Source organism: Gavialis gangeticus, unplaced genomic scaffold (genome assembly GCF_001723915.1).
Source record: "Gavialis gangeticus isolate Ggan-Ray unplaced genomic scaffold, GavGan_comp1, whole genome shotgun sequence".
Taxonomy (NCBI): domain Eukaryota; kingdom Metazoa; phylum Chordata; order Crocodylia; family Gavialidae; genus Gavialis; species Gavialis gangeticus.
In genome coordinates, this window is record NW_017729019.1 from 5,220,719 (window position 1) to 5,236,320 (window position 15,602).

The 15,602-nt window shown below is 47.7% G+C and overlaps 1 protein-coding gene across 5 annotated transcripts in view; it reads left to right on the plus strand.

The window, feature by feature from the left end:
- KCNC4 (potassium voltage-gated channel subfamily C member 4) overlaps positions 1–15,152 on the plus strand; it is a 58,336-nt gene extending 43,184 nt beyond the window's left edge. For 2 of the 5 annotated variants that reach the window (XM_019513879.1, XM_019513880.1), the window contains one exon: positions 14,181–15,152. In XM_019513879.1, the coding sequence (XP_019369424.1) occupies positions 14,181–14,242 (62 nt within the window). In that variant the 3' untranslated portion in view covers positions 14,243–15,152. Of the gene's footprint in view, positions 1–11,872 lie in introns of all 5 variants that reach the window. The other 3 variants (XM_019513881.1, XM_019513882.1, XM_019513883.1) reach the window with 3 other exon arrangements.
- The last annotated feature ends 450 nt before the right edge of the window (positions 15,153–15,602 follow it).

The following is a 15,602-nucleotide window of genomic DNA, read 5'->3' on the forward strand; positions in this document are numbered from 1 at the left end:
GGGGGGGGGTGTCCGCGTCAGTTGGGGTAAGAATATTCCTACAAACTTTGAAGAGGAAACTCTAGCAGAGGAGGGTTATGTATCCGAAGTAATTATTCCAGTTTCACGGGTAGAGATCAATACCAAGTGAATGCTGCTGAAACTCTGATGCATACAGTAAGTTAGGTTCACCCCCATCTGGGCCTGCGCTAGAAATGTTCAGCACTACTAGAGATTATGTATTCAGGGTACTGATCTTCACTAAATACAAACCCACAGACATCTACTGGATATACAGCTGCATATACACATCATATGTATTATCAGGCATACGTTACATGTATTAGCACACAAACTGTTACTATACACAACGTACACCTTATCCATGCATGTACTATGAGGCAGAGTCTCCGTACACGTCTTCAGTCCATGCTAAAACACCATGCACAGACACTTGATCTGAGCCTTCAAGAGGCTGAACACGGAGCACATCCCTTGCACACTGCTAGGGGTTCAGCCTCACCGTGTGAGAGGCAGCCAAGGGGCATAGGCTACAGTACAAGGTAAGTGGTAGCAAGGTTGAGTGCAGGAACTAGTGAGGAGAGGGTGTGCAATGTAGTTGGGGTCTAGATCAGTGGTCTCCAAAGTGGGGTGCATAAGATGATCCATTGGGGTGTGGGAAGAAAATATTAGAACTTACATAAAAATACATACATTGGGGGTGCGTGCTCAAAAATTTTTTACTGATAGGGGTGCACGAATATAAATATACATATATTGGGGGTGTGTGCTCAAAATTTTTTTAGTGATAGGGGTGTGTGATCAAAAAAGTTTGGAGACCACTGCTCTAGATTCAGCTTAGCCACTGGTCTGCTCCTGTCCTAATGCAAGTCATTTTCACCTCTGTCTTTCTTTAAATTGCAAACTCTTTGGGGCAGGGACTATCTTGGCAAGGTTGTTCATGTCAAGATAATGAATGAGTTGATGCCTTCAGTAAAGCCATCTTCCATCACCACCCCATATACAGTCGTCCCTATGACTGATCCAAAAGAAAGTGCCCAAAGCACCTTTGTGGTCTTCAACAGTAGGTGCTCCAAATCCTCCCCAGATCTCCAGGTTACTGGTGTGTCAGCTCAGGGGGCACTGGAAGCAAAAATGCCTCTTTGTTCCCAGTGCTATTAAACGCCATTGTTATCGCCACCTTCAGTGGACAAGCTGCTTCACTGTTCGATGCGTCCATTTTCCTCTCAGTAAACTAGGGAGCATGATACTTCTGTATCTCGCATGGATGTTGTGGCCCTTTAATGCCGATAAAGCACTTGGAGATCCTTAGAAAAGAGCCAGGCAGAGCATTGTTAGTAGCAGTTCTGCTCTATTTCTGAGAAATGCCAGGAAAATAGAAAGACCTAGAGATCAGCTGAGCAAGAAAATAATTGTTCTGCCCAGAAACAGCGTTTGCTAGGTTTCCCCAGCACTGCCAGTAAAAAGCCTTGGAAAAAGCCCCCCCCCCCCGATAACCCAAAATAAAATAATAAAACCCACCCTCAGTGCCAGTGCCTTTAAGGCACTGGACAGTGAGCCAGCACAGGGGATGCAGTCCTAACAAAGAAGAAGTTCTCTACCCAGCCCTAATATACTGATTTATCATGCTACCTCCTGATGCCCTTATGGGGCAGTCAGCTGCTTGCAGTGTCCGTGTGGGCTCTTTTTGGATGGATTGCTCTTTTGCAAGCCATTTATACAGGGTTGTTTTCGTCTCCTGCTGATCTGCAGCCTCCTCGTCGGCAGAGCTCAGCAGCTGTTTAACAGGCACAATTTAATGTTAACTGCAGCTTAAGGCAGGAAGAGACAGGAACTTCCAGAATACTAAATAGAGGTACAACTTCTGATCGGTTTACTGTGGACACACAGCTACCACGGATCTTCAGTGAACACGCTAGGCTAGACCTAGGACCCCTTTATGCCTTGTCAGAGACAGAAAATGAAGGCTGCCAAGTTAGACCCGGGCCCAGTTTCTAGCCATAAAATGAAACTCAACTAGTTTAAGAGTAATAACAACCTGTGAAAGCAAGAGTGACTCCGGAGCAAAGTCCCTCTGAACTGAGGCTTTCAGAGCCATCCCAGGGGCTGGGACTCTCACAGCCTATTCACTGGGTTCAGCTGAGGATGTCCAAATACTGTAGGTAGCTTAAAATATGTAGAGCAGTTGTCTTCAACCTTGTTAGACTTAAGGCACTTCTTGGACCATACCAGCTCTTAGCTTTCACTTGGTTTTTTTTTTACTACAGACCTATATTAGAGCAATTTTTCTGCTGCAAAACTCAGACAGACCACAGCAGGGCAGAATGTTTTTAACACTGTGGATTTTTCTTTGAAATCTCTGGGTTTATCTTGTGATCATGTTTGCACACCTAACCGTGCTCGCATCGTGTGGCACTCTACTGCACCTTTGAAAGGATTTCAAGGCACCCCAGTGTGCCATGGCACCCTGGCTGCGAATCACTGATACGGACATGGCCGAGGGATTTTTTCCATCTGACTCCGATCCTCAAGGAAGCTGATGTTCAGAATAATCATACTTCCTTACTAAATTGAACCACTGTTGTTACAAGATCCTGTGTTTAGGGACTGCCTCGGTGATGGGAGCCTTAGGAGATTGCTCATGAATAGGTGAAATATTGCTTGCATCTAAGAAGTTCTTCCTTGGCCATACAGCCAATGCGCTGCTGTCCCTTGAAGCTAAGAGTGGCCACACAAATGCATAGTTCTGGTTTTAGGTTTGGAGGAGCTGCCAAGAATCTGAGACCACCGATGTTTTGGCCCGGGAGAGCCATTTCCAAAGGGTTGTCCTGGGTGGCAGGCTTCATCAAAAGGGCTCAGCTCATGGGCTGCACTTTAGGAACCTGCTCTGGTCCAGATTTCCGCATGCACTTGCTTTCCTTTGTCTGTTCACTACTTCTCAGCTAGGAGTGACTGAAATCCCTCTGCTGTCTCAGGAAATGTTCTTCCCAGCCCCTGGGAAGAGTCCCTTTTGGGACAGGAGCCTCAAGCCCTCCTTCTCCAGTACGTTCCAGCACTGTTTCCAGCTGTCTCCAAGTCCCTGGGCCACTTAGCCATCTCTTGGCTTTGCTATCATGGGCCTTTACTTGGCTTGTCTTACAGTTTTTAATTGCAACCCAGGCCTGGGTTTTACAACAACCCCTGAAGATCTTAAAGGAGATCAGGCTTCTGCTGGCTTAGGCAGGTTACGGAGCATGAGAGAGTCCCCTCTCTAAAGGGCTAATCTAAACAGAGCAGAAAATAGAAGCAGTCTGGTTTATAGGTAAGGAACTAGAAGTGGGCTTCTAGTCTGTGGGCTTACAGGGAAGGCATGGGAGAAGAGAGGACAGAAGCCACATTTGCCAAGTCCCAGCCCCGTGCCCAACCAATAAAATTATCCCTCTGTCTGTAAAATTACCCCGGCATTCTCAGACAGCTCCTCTTTGAGGTCTAATCCATGCTTTACCTGCCTGAGCCAGTGGGGCCAAAGTAAACTTTACCCATGAACTGGGTTGGCAGTAGCACAGCCAGCCACGAGCCCTGGCTTGGAGTCTAACAAGTAGGCCTGCCCTTCTCGAACTGAAGGCTTACTTTATGACTGGAGGAATGACAGGGGTCAGAGGGGTGTGGAAATCAGAGTCTGAGTGAGATGAATGGGAACTGCCTTCAAATAAGCTCAACGACAGACTCTGAGAGGCCCTGATCTAGAGCCTCTGCAGAATGTGTCAATCTGATGGGAAATCACATGGTGCAGAATGAAATTCGTGCAGGGCACTTATTGTCTAACCCTCACAACACCGATGACAAGTGCACAGCCCTTCACTTGGAGGCTGTTCTGTGGAGCTAAGGAGGCAGGGGGCAATCTGGGCACCAGCCCCCAGGTGCTGAGTTGGGAGGGAGACAAAAGATAGCTGCTACTGCACGGCAATCCCAGCAGCTGCCACTACCAGCACAGTCATTGAGGCCATAGACGTAGAGATGCAGTGTTTCGATTTGGAATAAGTCCGATGTGAAGTTTAGATGCAGAGCTGAACCTTTCCAAAGCCCTGGAGCTTTTGATTTATGCCTAATTGCATTGACCCATTCCCACATTGCTGACAGGGACACAGTGCTAAACCAGGATTTGCAGTAAGAGCTCTGGGGCTGATATTTGAGTGTTCACTATCCACCATCAGCTCCAGATTTTCCAAAAAGGTCAGCTTCCTTATCATTATAAGTTCCTTGGCATTGTAATCCAGGTGCAAAACAATTTGTAGATTGCTTCAAGTCAGCAGTGTCCCAAAGGAACATGGTTGATCTAAATTAGCAGCATTGGTGCAGGGCATATAAGGGAATGTAAAACTGAGTTTGCCCAAAATACACAATTTAGCAACAGCAGAAAGGAGGAAGCTGATTGTTGCTCTGGGTACATTAATTCCTTCAGTGCTAGATGTTGTCAGAGTCGCTAAAGGAAAATAAAAGGGAAGAGAAAAATGGGACCATGAGTTGTCATGTCCCGGATCTAGACAGCAAAACCTTCAAAGCAGCGTGTCTGAAAGATCAAAGTTAGATTCTCAGGGCTGGAAACTGGGGTAATGATATTCGGTAGAGCAAGGGAAAAAGGCTTCTTGGAAGGAAGAGAAGGCATTTCCTTTTTCTCCCATCCGGTGGCAAGCAGTGAGTCCCTACTGTGGGACCACATGGTGGGTTGGGGGTTATCACCTCACTTTAGTGGCTAGATTGCATAGGACGGTAGGAGGCTGCTGACAGGGAGAGCTCTTCCTTTAGCTCAAGTGGCTGGGGCCTGGGGCAAACCCAGTCAAATAGACATAGATGTTTTGCAGGTGAATAAATTGCTTAGGGGAGCAAGTCCCAAATATTTTGGACCAGTAGACCACTGTCCACACTCAAAGGTCTTGTAGATCACTATGGCATCATATAATCACATTTTTGGTTGAAAGGAAGAGACAGGGGGACCTGATGCGAATTGCAGGCTGCTTGTCAGAGACTACCACTGGTTTGCTAACCGCAGGCCTAAGGGGAGCTGGGTTCAAGTTTATGTTCCACCACAGATTTCCAAGGTGGTTTTGGGCAAGTCACTCAGGTCCAGACCCTCCAAGGTATTTAGATTCCCAGCTCTCATGGATTTTGGTATTGGGTAAAGGGCCCAGATAACTTTCACCATCTGACCCTTAGCCTCTCTGTGCCTCATTTCTCTCTCTGTAAAATGGGAATAATAGCACTGCCCTGCACCATGAGGGTGTTGCTAAGATAAAAATATTAAAGACGGTTAGTATTCAGATACTGCAAGAATTACAGTCTTGTGAGGGAGCTAAGATAGCTGGCCACAAAGCATGGCTCCAGGACAGTGAGGCCTTGATTCATGAAAGCACATACGAAGCATTAATGTTAAGGTCACTATTAGATCCCCTTGGCTCCAGCGGGCATCTGTGACTGTTCACCAGTGCTCCCTTTTTCAGGTGTGGTGCAGTCTTCATGGTCCGTGCACAAACCAGGTGTTTGTCTCCCAGCTTCCCCAGCTGACTCAGCTTTATGGTGGTTTAGTGAGTGGAGCACAGGAGGAAGGTGAGCCTTGCTCACAGGGGCCTTTCTTGACCATCCTGCCTCTGGATCCATTTCCATGCAGCCGCCTTAATAACATCCCTTGGGTTTGTTGTCAAACTTCTCAGGACTTCCTCTGCAGCCCATTATCTCTGCCCAGTATCTGCTGGGCTGTCCCAGCACCAGCTTTTCTTTAGGCCCCATTTTACAGTCTTTCTCATGAGGTTTCATTACACCAGCCTTTCTTCCAACCACCTGGGTCTCAGCTTGGTTCTTATCCAGTGTGACTGTCCTGTAGCATCTGGTTTCTGGGTTCAGCCTTCTCTTGAAGCAGCATTTCTGCCCTTTACTGCTGGGGCTTTCCCTTGGTTCCCTTCCTTCTAGTGAGGACCACAGGGGGCCCTACTACAGCATGAAGATTCATAGATGTTAGAGGCTGGAAGGGACCTCATGAGATCATCAGGTCCAGCCTCCCTGCACTTAGGCAGGAAAGACTGCTGGGGTCAGATGGCCCCAGCAAGGTGGGCGTTAAGTTGTTCTTTAAAGATCTCCAGGGCAGGTGATTGTACCACCTCTCAGGGGAGTTTGTTCTAGACCCTCGGCACTCAAATCATAAAGAAGTTTCTCCTTATGTCCAATCTGAAGTGATCTTCAAGCAGCTTGTGTCCATAGTTTCTTGTCTTCCCCTGGGGTGCTTTGGTGAACAGATGCTCCCCCAAGCCCTGATGTGCTGCCACCAAGTCCCCTCTAAGTCTTCTCTTCTCCAGGCTGAACAGTCCCAAGTTTTTCAGCCTCTCCTCATATGACGTGCTCTCCAGACCTCTAATCATGTGCGTGGCCCTCCTTTGGACTCTCTCGAGCTTCTCCGCATCCTTCCTGAAGTGCGGTGCCCTGAACTGGATGCAGTGCTCCAGCTGCCGTCTCACCAAGGCTGAGTAGAGCAGGAGGATGACATCCTTAGTCTTGCTTGAGATGCATCGGTAGATGCATGCCAGTGTTTTCTTTGCTCTGCCAGCTACGGCATTACACTGGTGGCTCACGTTCGTTCTGTGGTCTATCATGACCCCCCCAGGTCTCATTCAGTTGTGGTGCTGGCAGGTGTAGCACCACTGAGCCTGTAAGCATGTTGTGGATTATTTTTCCCCAGATGGAGCACTTTACATTTCTGCGTGTTAAACATCATCAGGTTTTGATCCACCCACCTTGCCAGCCTGTCCAGGTCAGCCTGTGTCCCCAGCCTGTGCTCAAGCGTGACTGCACTCCCCCATAATTTGGTGTTGTCTGTGAACTTAGCCTTTTAACACCCGAATCCAAATCATTGATGAACATGTTGAAAAGCACTGGGCCAAATACTGAACCCAGAGGGATGCCACTGGTCACCTTCCCCCATGCTGACTCAGTTCCATCCATTAATACTCTCAGGGTCCTAGCTCGGAGTCTGTTACCTAGCCACCAGACAGGAAAGTTAAAGATCTTTAAAGATCACCCACTTAAAGATGGAGATCTTTTTCTAGTGATCCTGTGTTCTAAGCTGCTTTGTCTCTGCTGTAATAGTCTGTAAGCTGGTGACAAAACCTATAGAAAGGATCTCTTGGAAAGCCCTATTGTTTCTATCCACATGTAGCGCTTTAATCAAGAATGGGTCTTTTTCTAAACAATAAGCTCATCCAGAAATTATGGGCAGGCTGAAGGAATCACTGACTGAGTGCTATGGTCTGTGTTCTTCAGGTTGTCGAACAAGATAGCCATCATGGTCCCTTCTGGCCTTGCCATCTGTGGAGTGATGAATTCGGTGGGGCTTATTCCAGCATACATATCACTTTTCATCTGCAGCCCTCAGATTTCTTATCACAGGTGGGAATTTCATTTTGCAGAAAGGAGAAACTGATGCACAGAGAGTTTAAAGGATCCCAGCCGGTGCAGAAAGCAAAGTGTACAGCAATGCCCAAACTGGGGCGTGAACCCAATCTCCACTCCCTGCTCCCATGCCTTGTTAAATAGAGCTGTCTTTATTGTGCTGCTTGTCTGAGAGGCTTTCAGACGGGAAACCCAATGCTGGCACAGCCTTCAAGTTTCTGCTGTGACCAGGAGTGCCAGTCAATATAAATTAATTCAGTGACAAAGAGCTAGAGCAATGTGGGTTATTAAGGCTTTGGCTTTGGGACATCTGGTTGAGAGCCCATCAGAAAGGTTTGGGTGGAATCGGATTGTTTTTCATGAAATTATACTGATTTCAACTCAGTTTCCCACAGAAAAGAACTTGAATGAAAAAAAACGTAATTTGGGGAAGTCAGTATTGTAAAATTTTAAATTTTCTTTCATTTTATGTTGCTTCTCTAGTATTTTGATCATTATTACATTATTTTCTAGTATGGCAGTAGCAGTGCATAATTCTGTCAAGTTGAGCCTTGTCAGACTATTTCATGACAGCCAAACCAGGAGACACTTTGCTCTAACAAAGAAGAGGATAGCATTTAATCAGTACTAAGTAGTACCTGTCCTTAATGATTTTATAATAAAACAATAGAGTAGTCCATCTAATAAGCCATACGGTGATATGTCAGTAGAAGTTGTGCATAATGTGAAGATACTACTAACATAACAGGAAGTAAATTAAAGCAGTCTAAAATGGAAAAAAGTCATGACATAAAATTCAAGGCTGAAATACGAAATGAAACTTTTAAATTATTTTTTTCAATACCTGTTTTATGGGGATTTTTGAAAACAATGTTAATGTTTTCTCCATATGTAGCATAAAAAACAAATTTTGAAAGGTGGGAATTTCTGTTTGGGAGGAAATTTTAAACCTGTCACTCTAGTTGGTAGAGCTGCATGCTTAGATTGTCATGGAGTTTGTCCATAAAGCTCCCATAGCCAAGCAGTCCTCTCCCTGGCTGACCGTGTGAGAGGTCTGGGACTGGATTTAGCAGGGTATTGCGTGGGCAGTCCTCCGGGAGGCCTGATGACTGGCCTGGCAGTGGGAATTGTAAATCTGGGCTGAAGAACAGTGGCATAGCTGTGTGGGTGCGATGAGCTAAAAATGCAGGAGATGCTACAGGTCAAGGAGGGAGGAGCATCAGCAGAGCTGTCTGTGGCAGTCCAGGACTGGAATAGCAGGGCATACGGCGGGTCAGGATAGAGGTGCACTGGCAGGGTGCGTGGGTGGTAAGCTTGCACAGCTCATCCCTATATCATGGCTTGTTATTATGATGTATTACAGACAGGGCACTGCAAACAGGGTGCTTCTGTTGCAGCAGCAGATTGCTCAGGGCCCAGCTGTGCCAGGCACTGCATACACCTGTAGTAAGACAATCGCCACCCTGAAGATTTTGCTGTCCAAAGAAAATTGCTAAAGATTGTAGACTGGTATCTTCCACTGGCCGTGACACCCCTGCTGTGTCAGGGGGAACAGGCCCAGTGAGTGCAGTGTAAAGAAGGCAGTTTGAGCTTGCTTTTTTTTACATAACCCAGAATCAGGCTGCAGACCTCACTACCGCAAGATCATGTGACCCAGTGGCGAGCGAGCGCTTTGGATTCCCTTCTGCGCATCATCTGCAAAGGAGAAGAGCAGTTATACTCCCCCGTTGCAGGTGCTTGCCTCTTTTTCGCTCAGCATGTAGAAGCCCATGCTTTAGTTATGAATGTCCCCCACAGCCCCAGGTATATTGGCCAAGAGGGCAGTTGTCATAGTCGCACTGCAGCAAGGAGCTACAGCAGTGACCACAATGTTTTATTTGCTCGCGGTCACCCATAAGCAATGTGTAACTCGCTAGCTAAGTGTGTTCTGCCCCTTCTAATGGCTAATCTGCATAAAGCACAGGTGTGAAACACATGCCCATAGGCCAACTCTGGCCCACACACATGGCTTACTTGGCCACAGGGCTTTTCACAGACTGAGCTGTCCACTTCCATGGGCCAGGCTGAGTCCTCAGGGCTTGTTGCTGCGGCTGCCGGTGCTCCTGTGGCAGCAACGTTGACCCCCTCCGTTTCAGTACGGCTACAGCACCCAAGGAGTTAATACTGTTCGCCTCCTCTTCCTCCTTATTCACCACTGAAATTGGGGGTTTTAGTTTCCACGGGGCAAGGGAAAAGGGTGGGGAGCAAGTGGCAGCAGTGTTAACTTCCTGGATTATGGAGCTGTGCTGAAACAGCGGATTAATGCTACCACTGTTCGCAAGTTTAAACCCCGGGGGCTGGATGCAGCCTGTGGGGCCCAACAGGTTTGACATCCCTGATATAAAGCATAAGAGCCTACCGTTGCTTCCAGCACATGGCATAGCTCAAGTGATACAGCTGAAGATGCAGCGTCCTGTCCGAGTGGAGGTGACTTCTGGGGGACGAGCAGGGTATACTGTGCCAGCTAAACTTGTCTTTGTCCCCCTTCCAGCAGCCAGACCACGGAAGTTGATTTATGAGTGACGCTGTCTGTAAGTGCATGGGGCTGGTGATTTAGCTCAAGCGATAGCACTGCATGCTTTTAGATGTAGAGGGCATGGCTTTGGTCACTGCAGATGGCTCATCCAGGACTGATTCAGGAGCAATTTCACCCTCCTGATTTTCCTCTTTTTCTCAGCCCCCAAACCTGCTTTCATTTCAGTGCTGCCCTAAGGGAACACGTCACATAGCAGTCATTCCTGTCCTGAATGTCTTATTCCTTCCCAGGTGCTTTAATTTCCCACAATTGCCATCTCAAGTGAATCTTGTTGTGAGGAACGGCAAAAAGAGGGGGGGAAGATAAATTGGAGATATATAATGCACGAGAGCTGATCTTCCCCAGGAACATTTATCTCTCTTCACTAGAGAAGCCAGTAGAACTCACTCCTGGCCATGGTACATTTGAGCTGGCCCGTTACTTCCCAGCAGGGCGTGTAATGACATTTCAGAGCACAGTCATCAAGTACCTATAAGCCAGGGAATAATTTTTTGTATCATATCAGATTTAAGCGCTCACAATAGAGGGCAGCTTTCCAATAACAATACCACCACCTTGCCCTTGTTTGGCTCTTTGTATTGGTAGATCGCAAAGCTTTTTATAAAGGAGGTTGGCATCATCATTCCCATTTTCCAGCTGGGAAAACTGAGGCACAGAGCAGTCATAAATCTGAACTCTCCAGTCCTAGGGCAGCACTCTAGTCACTGGACTATGTAGCTCAGCTCCCAGGTACTTGGGCAATTTAACCCCACTTGCTTTAGGGCCGAGCTACCTTGAGCTAGTTTCCCTTTGCTATGGGATAAGAATGGGTGGACAGAGCCCCGCTTTGTGTGAGCAGTTCTGCCCAAAGTCCTCATTCTTTCCCACCTCATGGCAGTGTCATTGTTTTTCCATACCCTAACACAGGCACAAAGCCAAGGGCCTGCATGTGCAGTCAGGGAAACCCATGAACTCACACCGCTTGGCTCTGCCCTTAAAAGCACCTTGGGCAGCCTTCCATTGCCTGTAGCATCCTCTGCTATGTGAAGGATTTTAATTGCTCTCTCTCTTATGTCTCAGACCCCTTGACTATAGCAAGGTCAGTGGGTAAATGTGAGTCTTTAAACTAAAGACTCGCATGGTAGCAGCCATTAGTACCTTTCAGCATAACTGTCCCCTGAGATCCCCCCATCCCTCCATCAGCCAGTGGAGAAAAGCCCAGCAGACCCTTGGACCATTCTCCATGCTCAGAGATGAGGCTCTGCTTTAACACTAACCTTCCCACGTATGATGCAGTCACCCCGGGTCCAGAGCATCCTGTCCTGCTTCTGGGCACCTCGTTTTCCACGTGCTGAGCCCAGGGGGGACATGCAACTTAGCTAAATGCATGGCAGCCTGCCCCTCCTAATCTGCAAGCTGTTCCCACCCCTGCAGTCTTGGAGACTGAACACGATCTTTTTTTTATGTCAGAAATATTGGTCAACCTGAAACTTAAAAAAGAAACCAGCTTCACCGAAAAGCCCAAGAAAGCCAACTGCAGTTTCCATCCTCTCCAAAGCTGTTCAGTTGTAAGAGGGGGGATGGGGCGGGGGATCTGCTCAATACAACATAGATGCCTTTGAGTAACAGAGCATGCAAATGTGTTATGAGTCAAAAAGCCTGTAGATGTGAATGTAGTGCAGCATCAAGTAGTCTGAGCCTAGGATGTCTGTGGATGGATTGGCTTCACAGTGCTGCTGTCTAAAGAATACCCCCCTTGACAGGTAGTTGCATGGGACCCTACCTAGCTATTTATGGTACTGCTATTACTGTAGTATCTACTAATAAAATTACGTCTACTAATAAAATTCAATCCGTGCATCTCCCAACACCAAGCTGGTATTATCCCTATTTTTTTTCCAGATGGGAAACAGAGGGATTAAGGCCAACATACTCCAAAAAATTACGCACCTAACTCCGCTTTAGGCAAGTGATTCCCTTTGCCTAAGTAATTTTGAGGATCTAGGTCAAAGTGACTTGCCAAGGTCACCCAGGGAGTCTATGGTGAAGCAGAGAGCCGAACCCAGGTATCCTGGGTCCTAGGCTAGACTGGACAGAACATGCTTCCTTTCTGGAAGGCCTCTATTGGAAATGGAGATCCCACTGGCTGAACGTTACCTTCTCCTCTCCACAAGCAGAGACCGCTCTGCTGCGTGGGATCTGAGTTAGCAGGGGTTACACTCCCCGTTTTCCACTGCAGCTGTTCTTCTGGCAGTGCTAACCAAAGGGTGTTTCATCTCACGCATTCCTAGCATGCAACCCAGAGGAAGCAATATTGTTATCAGATGGACACGGATTAGTATGGGAAAGGTGGATGCCCAGCAGCTGCTCGTGACATTGCACACAGCTGCAGCTCAGGAAAGGTCCTGAATACCTGTTCATCTGAGTGCACTGCAATGTCATATTCAAGCAGTTGTCACCAAAGCCAAGTCAGTGGGTGGCTCCGTGGCAGCAGTTCTAAAGCCGCTTTACATTCATACATCTCATTCATGTCTCCTTCAGAGCGCGGTTCCTCTATGAAGTGCCTATTTTGAGCCAACAATACAATGTCCTTGAGCTGCATACATGAAAAGCCAGGTCCAACTCCCCACCCGAGACCCAGACCCAGCATTTGCACAGAGTCTTCTTTATTGAACCCAAACAACTCCTGAGAAGCCTGTGAATGTCTGCAATGTTGTATCCCACCACTATGATAAAGAAAATACTTCTCTGGATGGCTGGGAAACAGAGGGCATAGCCTGCGGATCCAGTATTTTTCCTGGGCATCCCAGCTGCCTTTGCAAATTCCTGTTCATAAGTATGTGCTCAACTTCAAGCACCCGCTTGGCCTCCTTGCACTTTTATAGGGCAGGGTTGCCCTCTTGAAGGCCCTATGCAAAGATTTCATATCAGACCCCTCCCTATTCTTTACCAGACAATCATACCAACAGCAGCCATGAAATCAGGCAGTTTCATAGCTGCTAATTCAGTGGGTGGGGTGGGGTGGGGATCCATGATCAACTCAGGCCCCTGCCAGTTGCATGCTTTGTTCTGGCCTAATACCCCCCACGACCCCATGCTTAAAAGTAGGCACATCCTCACATCCTTTGGCCATCTGGCCAAATAATAACAATACTAATTTGTAGCAATGAGGTGACTAGGGTGATTCCAAAATGTACTGCACCATTGGCGCGGATTGGGCGGTGTTTTCTCACGCATGCTGGGAAGAGCAAGACTTATATGGTCACCTAATATCCTTAGTTATTTTGTTCAGTGTGTTAGCTGGGATTATATATACAGGGGCCTTGAATAGCCTTTGTTCCCTGGGGGATCTTCTCCCCTGTTACATCTCCTGACTACAATTAATAGCAGTTCCCTCCTCAAACCTCATGTTGCTTCCCTGCATGTAACTTGCTAGGTAATGGACCCCAGGGATTGCCAGCTAGTATTTACCATCCCCAGAAGCTTCATTCAGACTGCTGTGAATGCATGGGCATCTGGGATCTGAGCCTAGCTCAGCTGAAGCAGGGAGTTGTCAGTACAAACATGGAATGAGCTCCAGAGGATGCACAGCTACACGGCATGGTCCCTGCAGGCTCTTTGCTGGCGTGGTAACCTACCCAGCCTCAGGCTTCCTTGGCCAAGGAGAGGATGCTGTGGGTCTGCAAAGGGTGATGGTTTTCTGCCTCGTGCAATCCTGAATGGTTCCTCAAGTGTATTTTTACTGTAACTCGCGGTCACAGTATTCAACCATTTCCATACTAGAGTCTCAGCCAAGGTAAGAATAGTTCAGTGCTCACTGGTAGCTTACTCCTTGGACCTGCCATGGTGCTCAACAAGGGTGGCGATGCTCTACAGAGCCCCGGGGACAACAGTCCCATATTCAACCCCAGGAATAGTCGGTCAGGGTGGTGTCAGCATTTCCTTTATCCCTTGTCTTTCTCTGACTCGTCCAAACTCAAACTACCACATATTTTGTCTGGGTGGTTTCAGTGTTCTCCTGCCTTTAGAAAGCTGAGGAAATGGTCCTTGCTTTTCCCCTTGGAAGCCTCTCAGTGCCTGCATCCACCAGCCCACGGCTCTCATTCTCTTGCTCTCTTTATTCATTTCAACAGTAATAATCATGAGTCGGAAGTGCGGAAAGGAAAAGCTGTGCAATGGTGTGTTTAATACCTGTATCCTTTAAACACAGAGAGCTGCAAAGATGTCCTCTCTTCTAATTATCCCCAAGCTGAGGTTGTCACCTTCTCATAAGGCTTTGGTCCTGTGACGACAGGCAGAGAGACAGAGAGAGCAAAGAAACTTTAGCAGGGCATGTTTGCCTGTCCTGAAGCCACTGGCAAGGCTCTTTTGCTGTGCAAGACTGAAAATCCTTGTTTTTGCAGGACTCTTGAACCCCCCGTGACTCTCATGGAAGCTGGGATTTGCTCAGACAATTTTCCTGTTGTAAATGTACACAGGGCAGAGGGGTGGGAGGGGGGAGTCACTCTCCGTGCTGTAACCCAACTTGTTGTGCATGTGTTGTACAATAGTCTGTCTGATGTGTACCATGATCCCCCACATTGCCAATGCCATTATGGACACCTGTGCTGTACTGTTCCAGTAACAACCCCCCTCCCCCTTTTAACTCGTTGACTGCCCTGTTGGCCGCCGTGACTGCTGTCATTCTGCTGTAGTAACTTAGACGGTGCCTGGATCCCATCGCAGATGATCACCGCTGGGCGCCGGATGCTCATCAAAGACACTCGCCTGCAGGCTCCATCAGTGCTCTGACTGTGTTCATCCGCCAAACAGTAGCTGTGGACTATTTTTTTTAAACTCCATGATGTTTGCTACTCCCTTCTCCACTGTACAGATTCCTCTTCTGGACGAGACTGCTCGTGGGAGTGTTTTGGGAGGGTTAAAGCCATTGGATGACTGCTCCTGAGGTGTGCGGAAAGGAGAAGCAATACTAGAATAGCTAATGGATGAGTGCAATAGCAGAGATGGGGTGGACCCACTGGCCTAGACCGGCCAGTTTCTTTTTAATGCTGTTACATTTCTTTGTGACCAAGGCAATACCAACCCCATTACCTTATGTCCTGTGCGCATGCGTCTACCTGTCAAGCAGTACTAGAGTTCCAATAAAGAGACCTGAGAGCTGAAATGCAGCTCTTGTACCTGATCCTGTCTCTGCTTCTCCTTTGTGCAAAACACAGTGCCTTGTATCTGGTTACCTGCCAAGCCCACTGCTCCAAACAGTGGCTGTCGGGGGCTCATATAAATAAGGGCCTTCATGGGTCTTAAGTCTGCTGTAGGATCTCCTGAATTTTGTACCAAAGTTGCCTGGACTCTGAGGCCAGGGTCTCAGGAGTGGGGCCTTCGGGCTCCTCGGCACTTTCGGTGAGGCAGGCTGGGAACACCACGACAGCTTCACTGAAACATTTACAGTTTGGACATATCATTCGACAGGAATTTCCCCACTTGATTGCAACTGGATTGTGCAATAAGCACTGGATGCTTCTCAACTGACCAGCCGTGAAATGGCCAGCAGCGTGGCCTTTAAAAGACATCTTTTCAGGGGCATGGGATTGTTCATGCTCTGAGCTGTGCCTGCAGCAAGAGGACAGCGGTA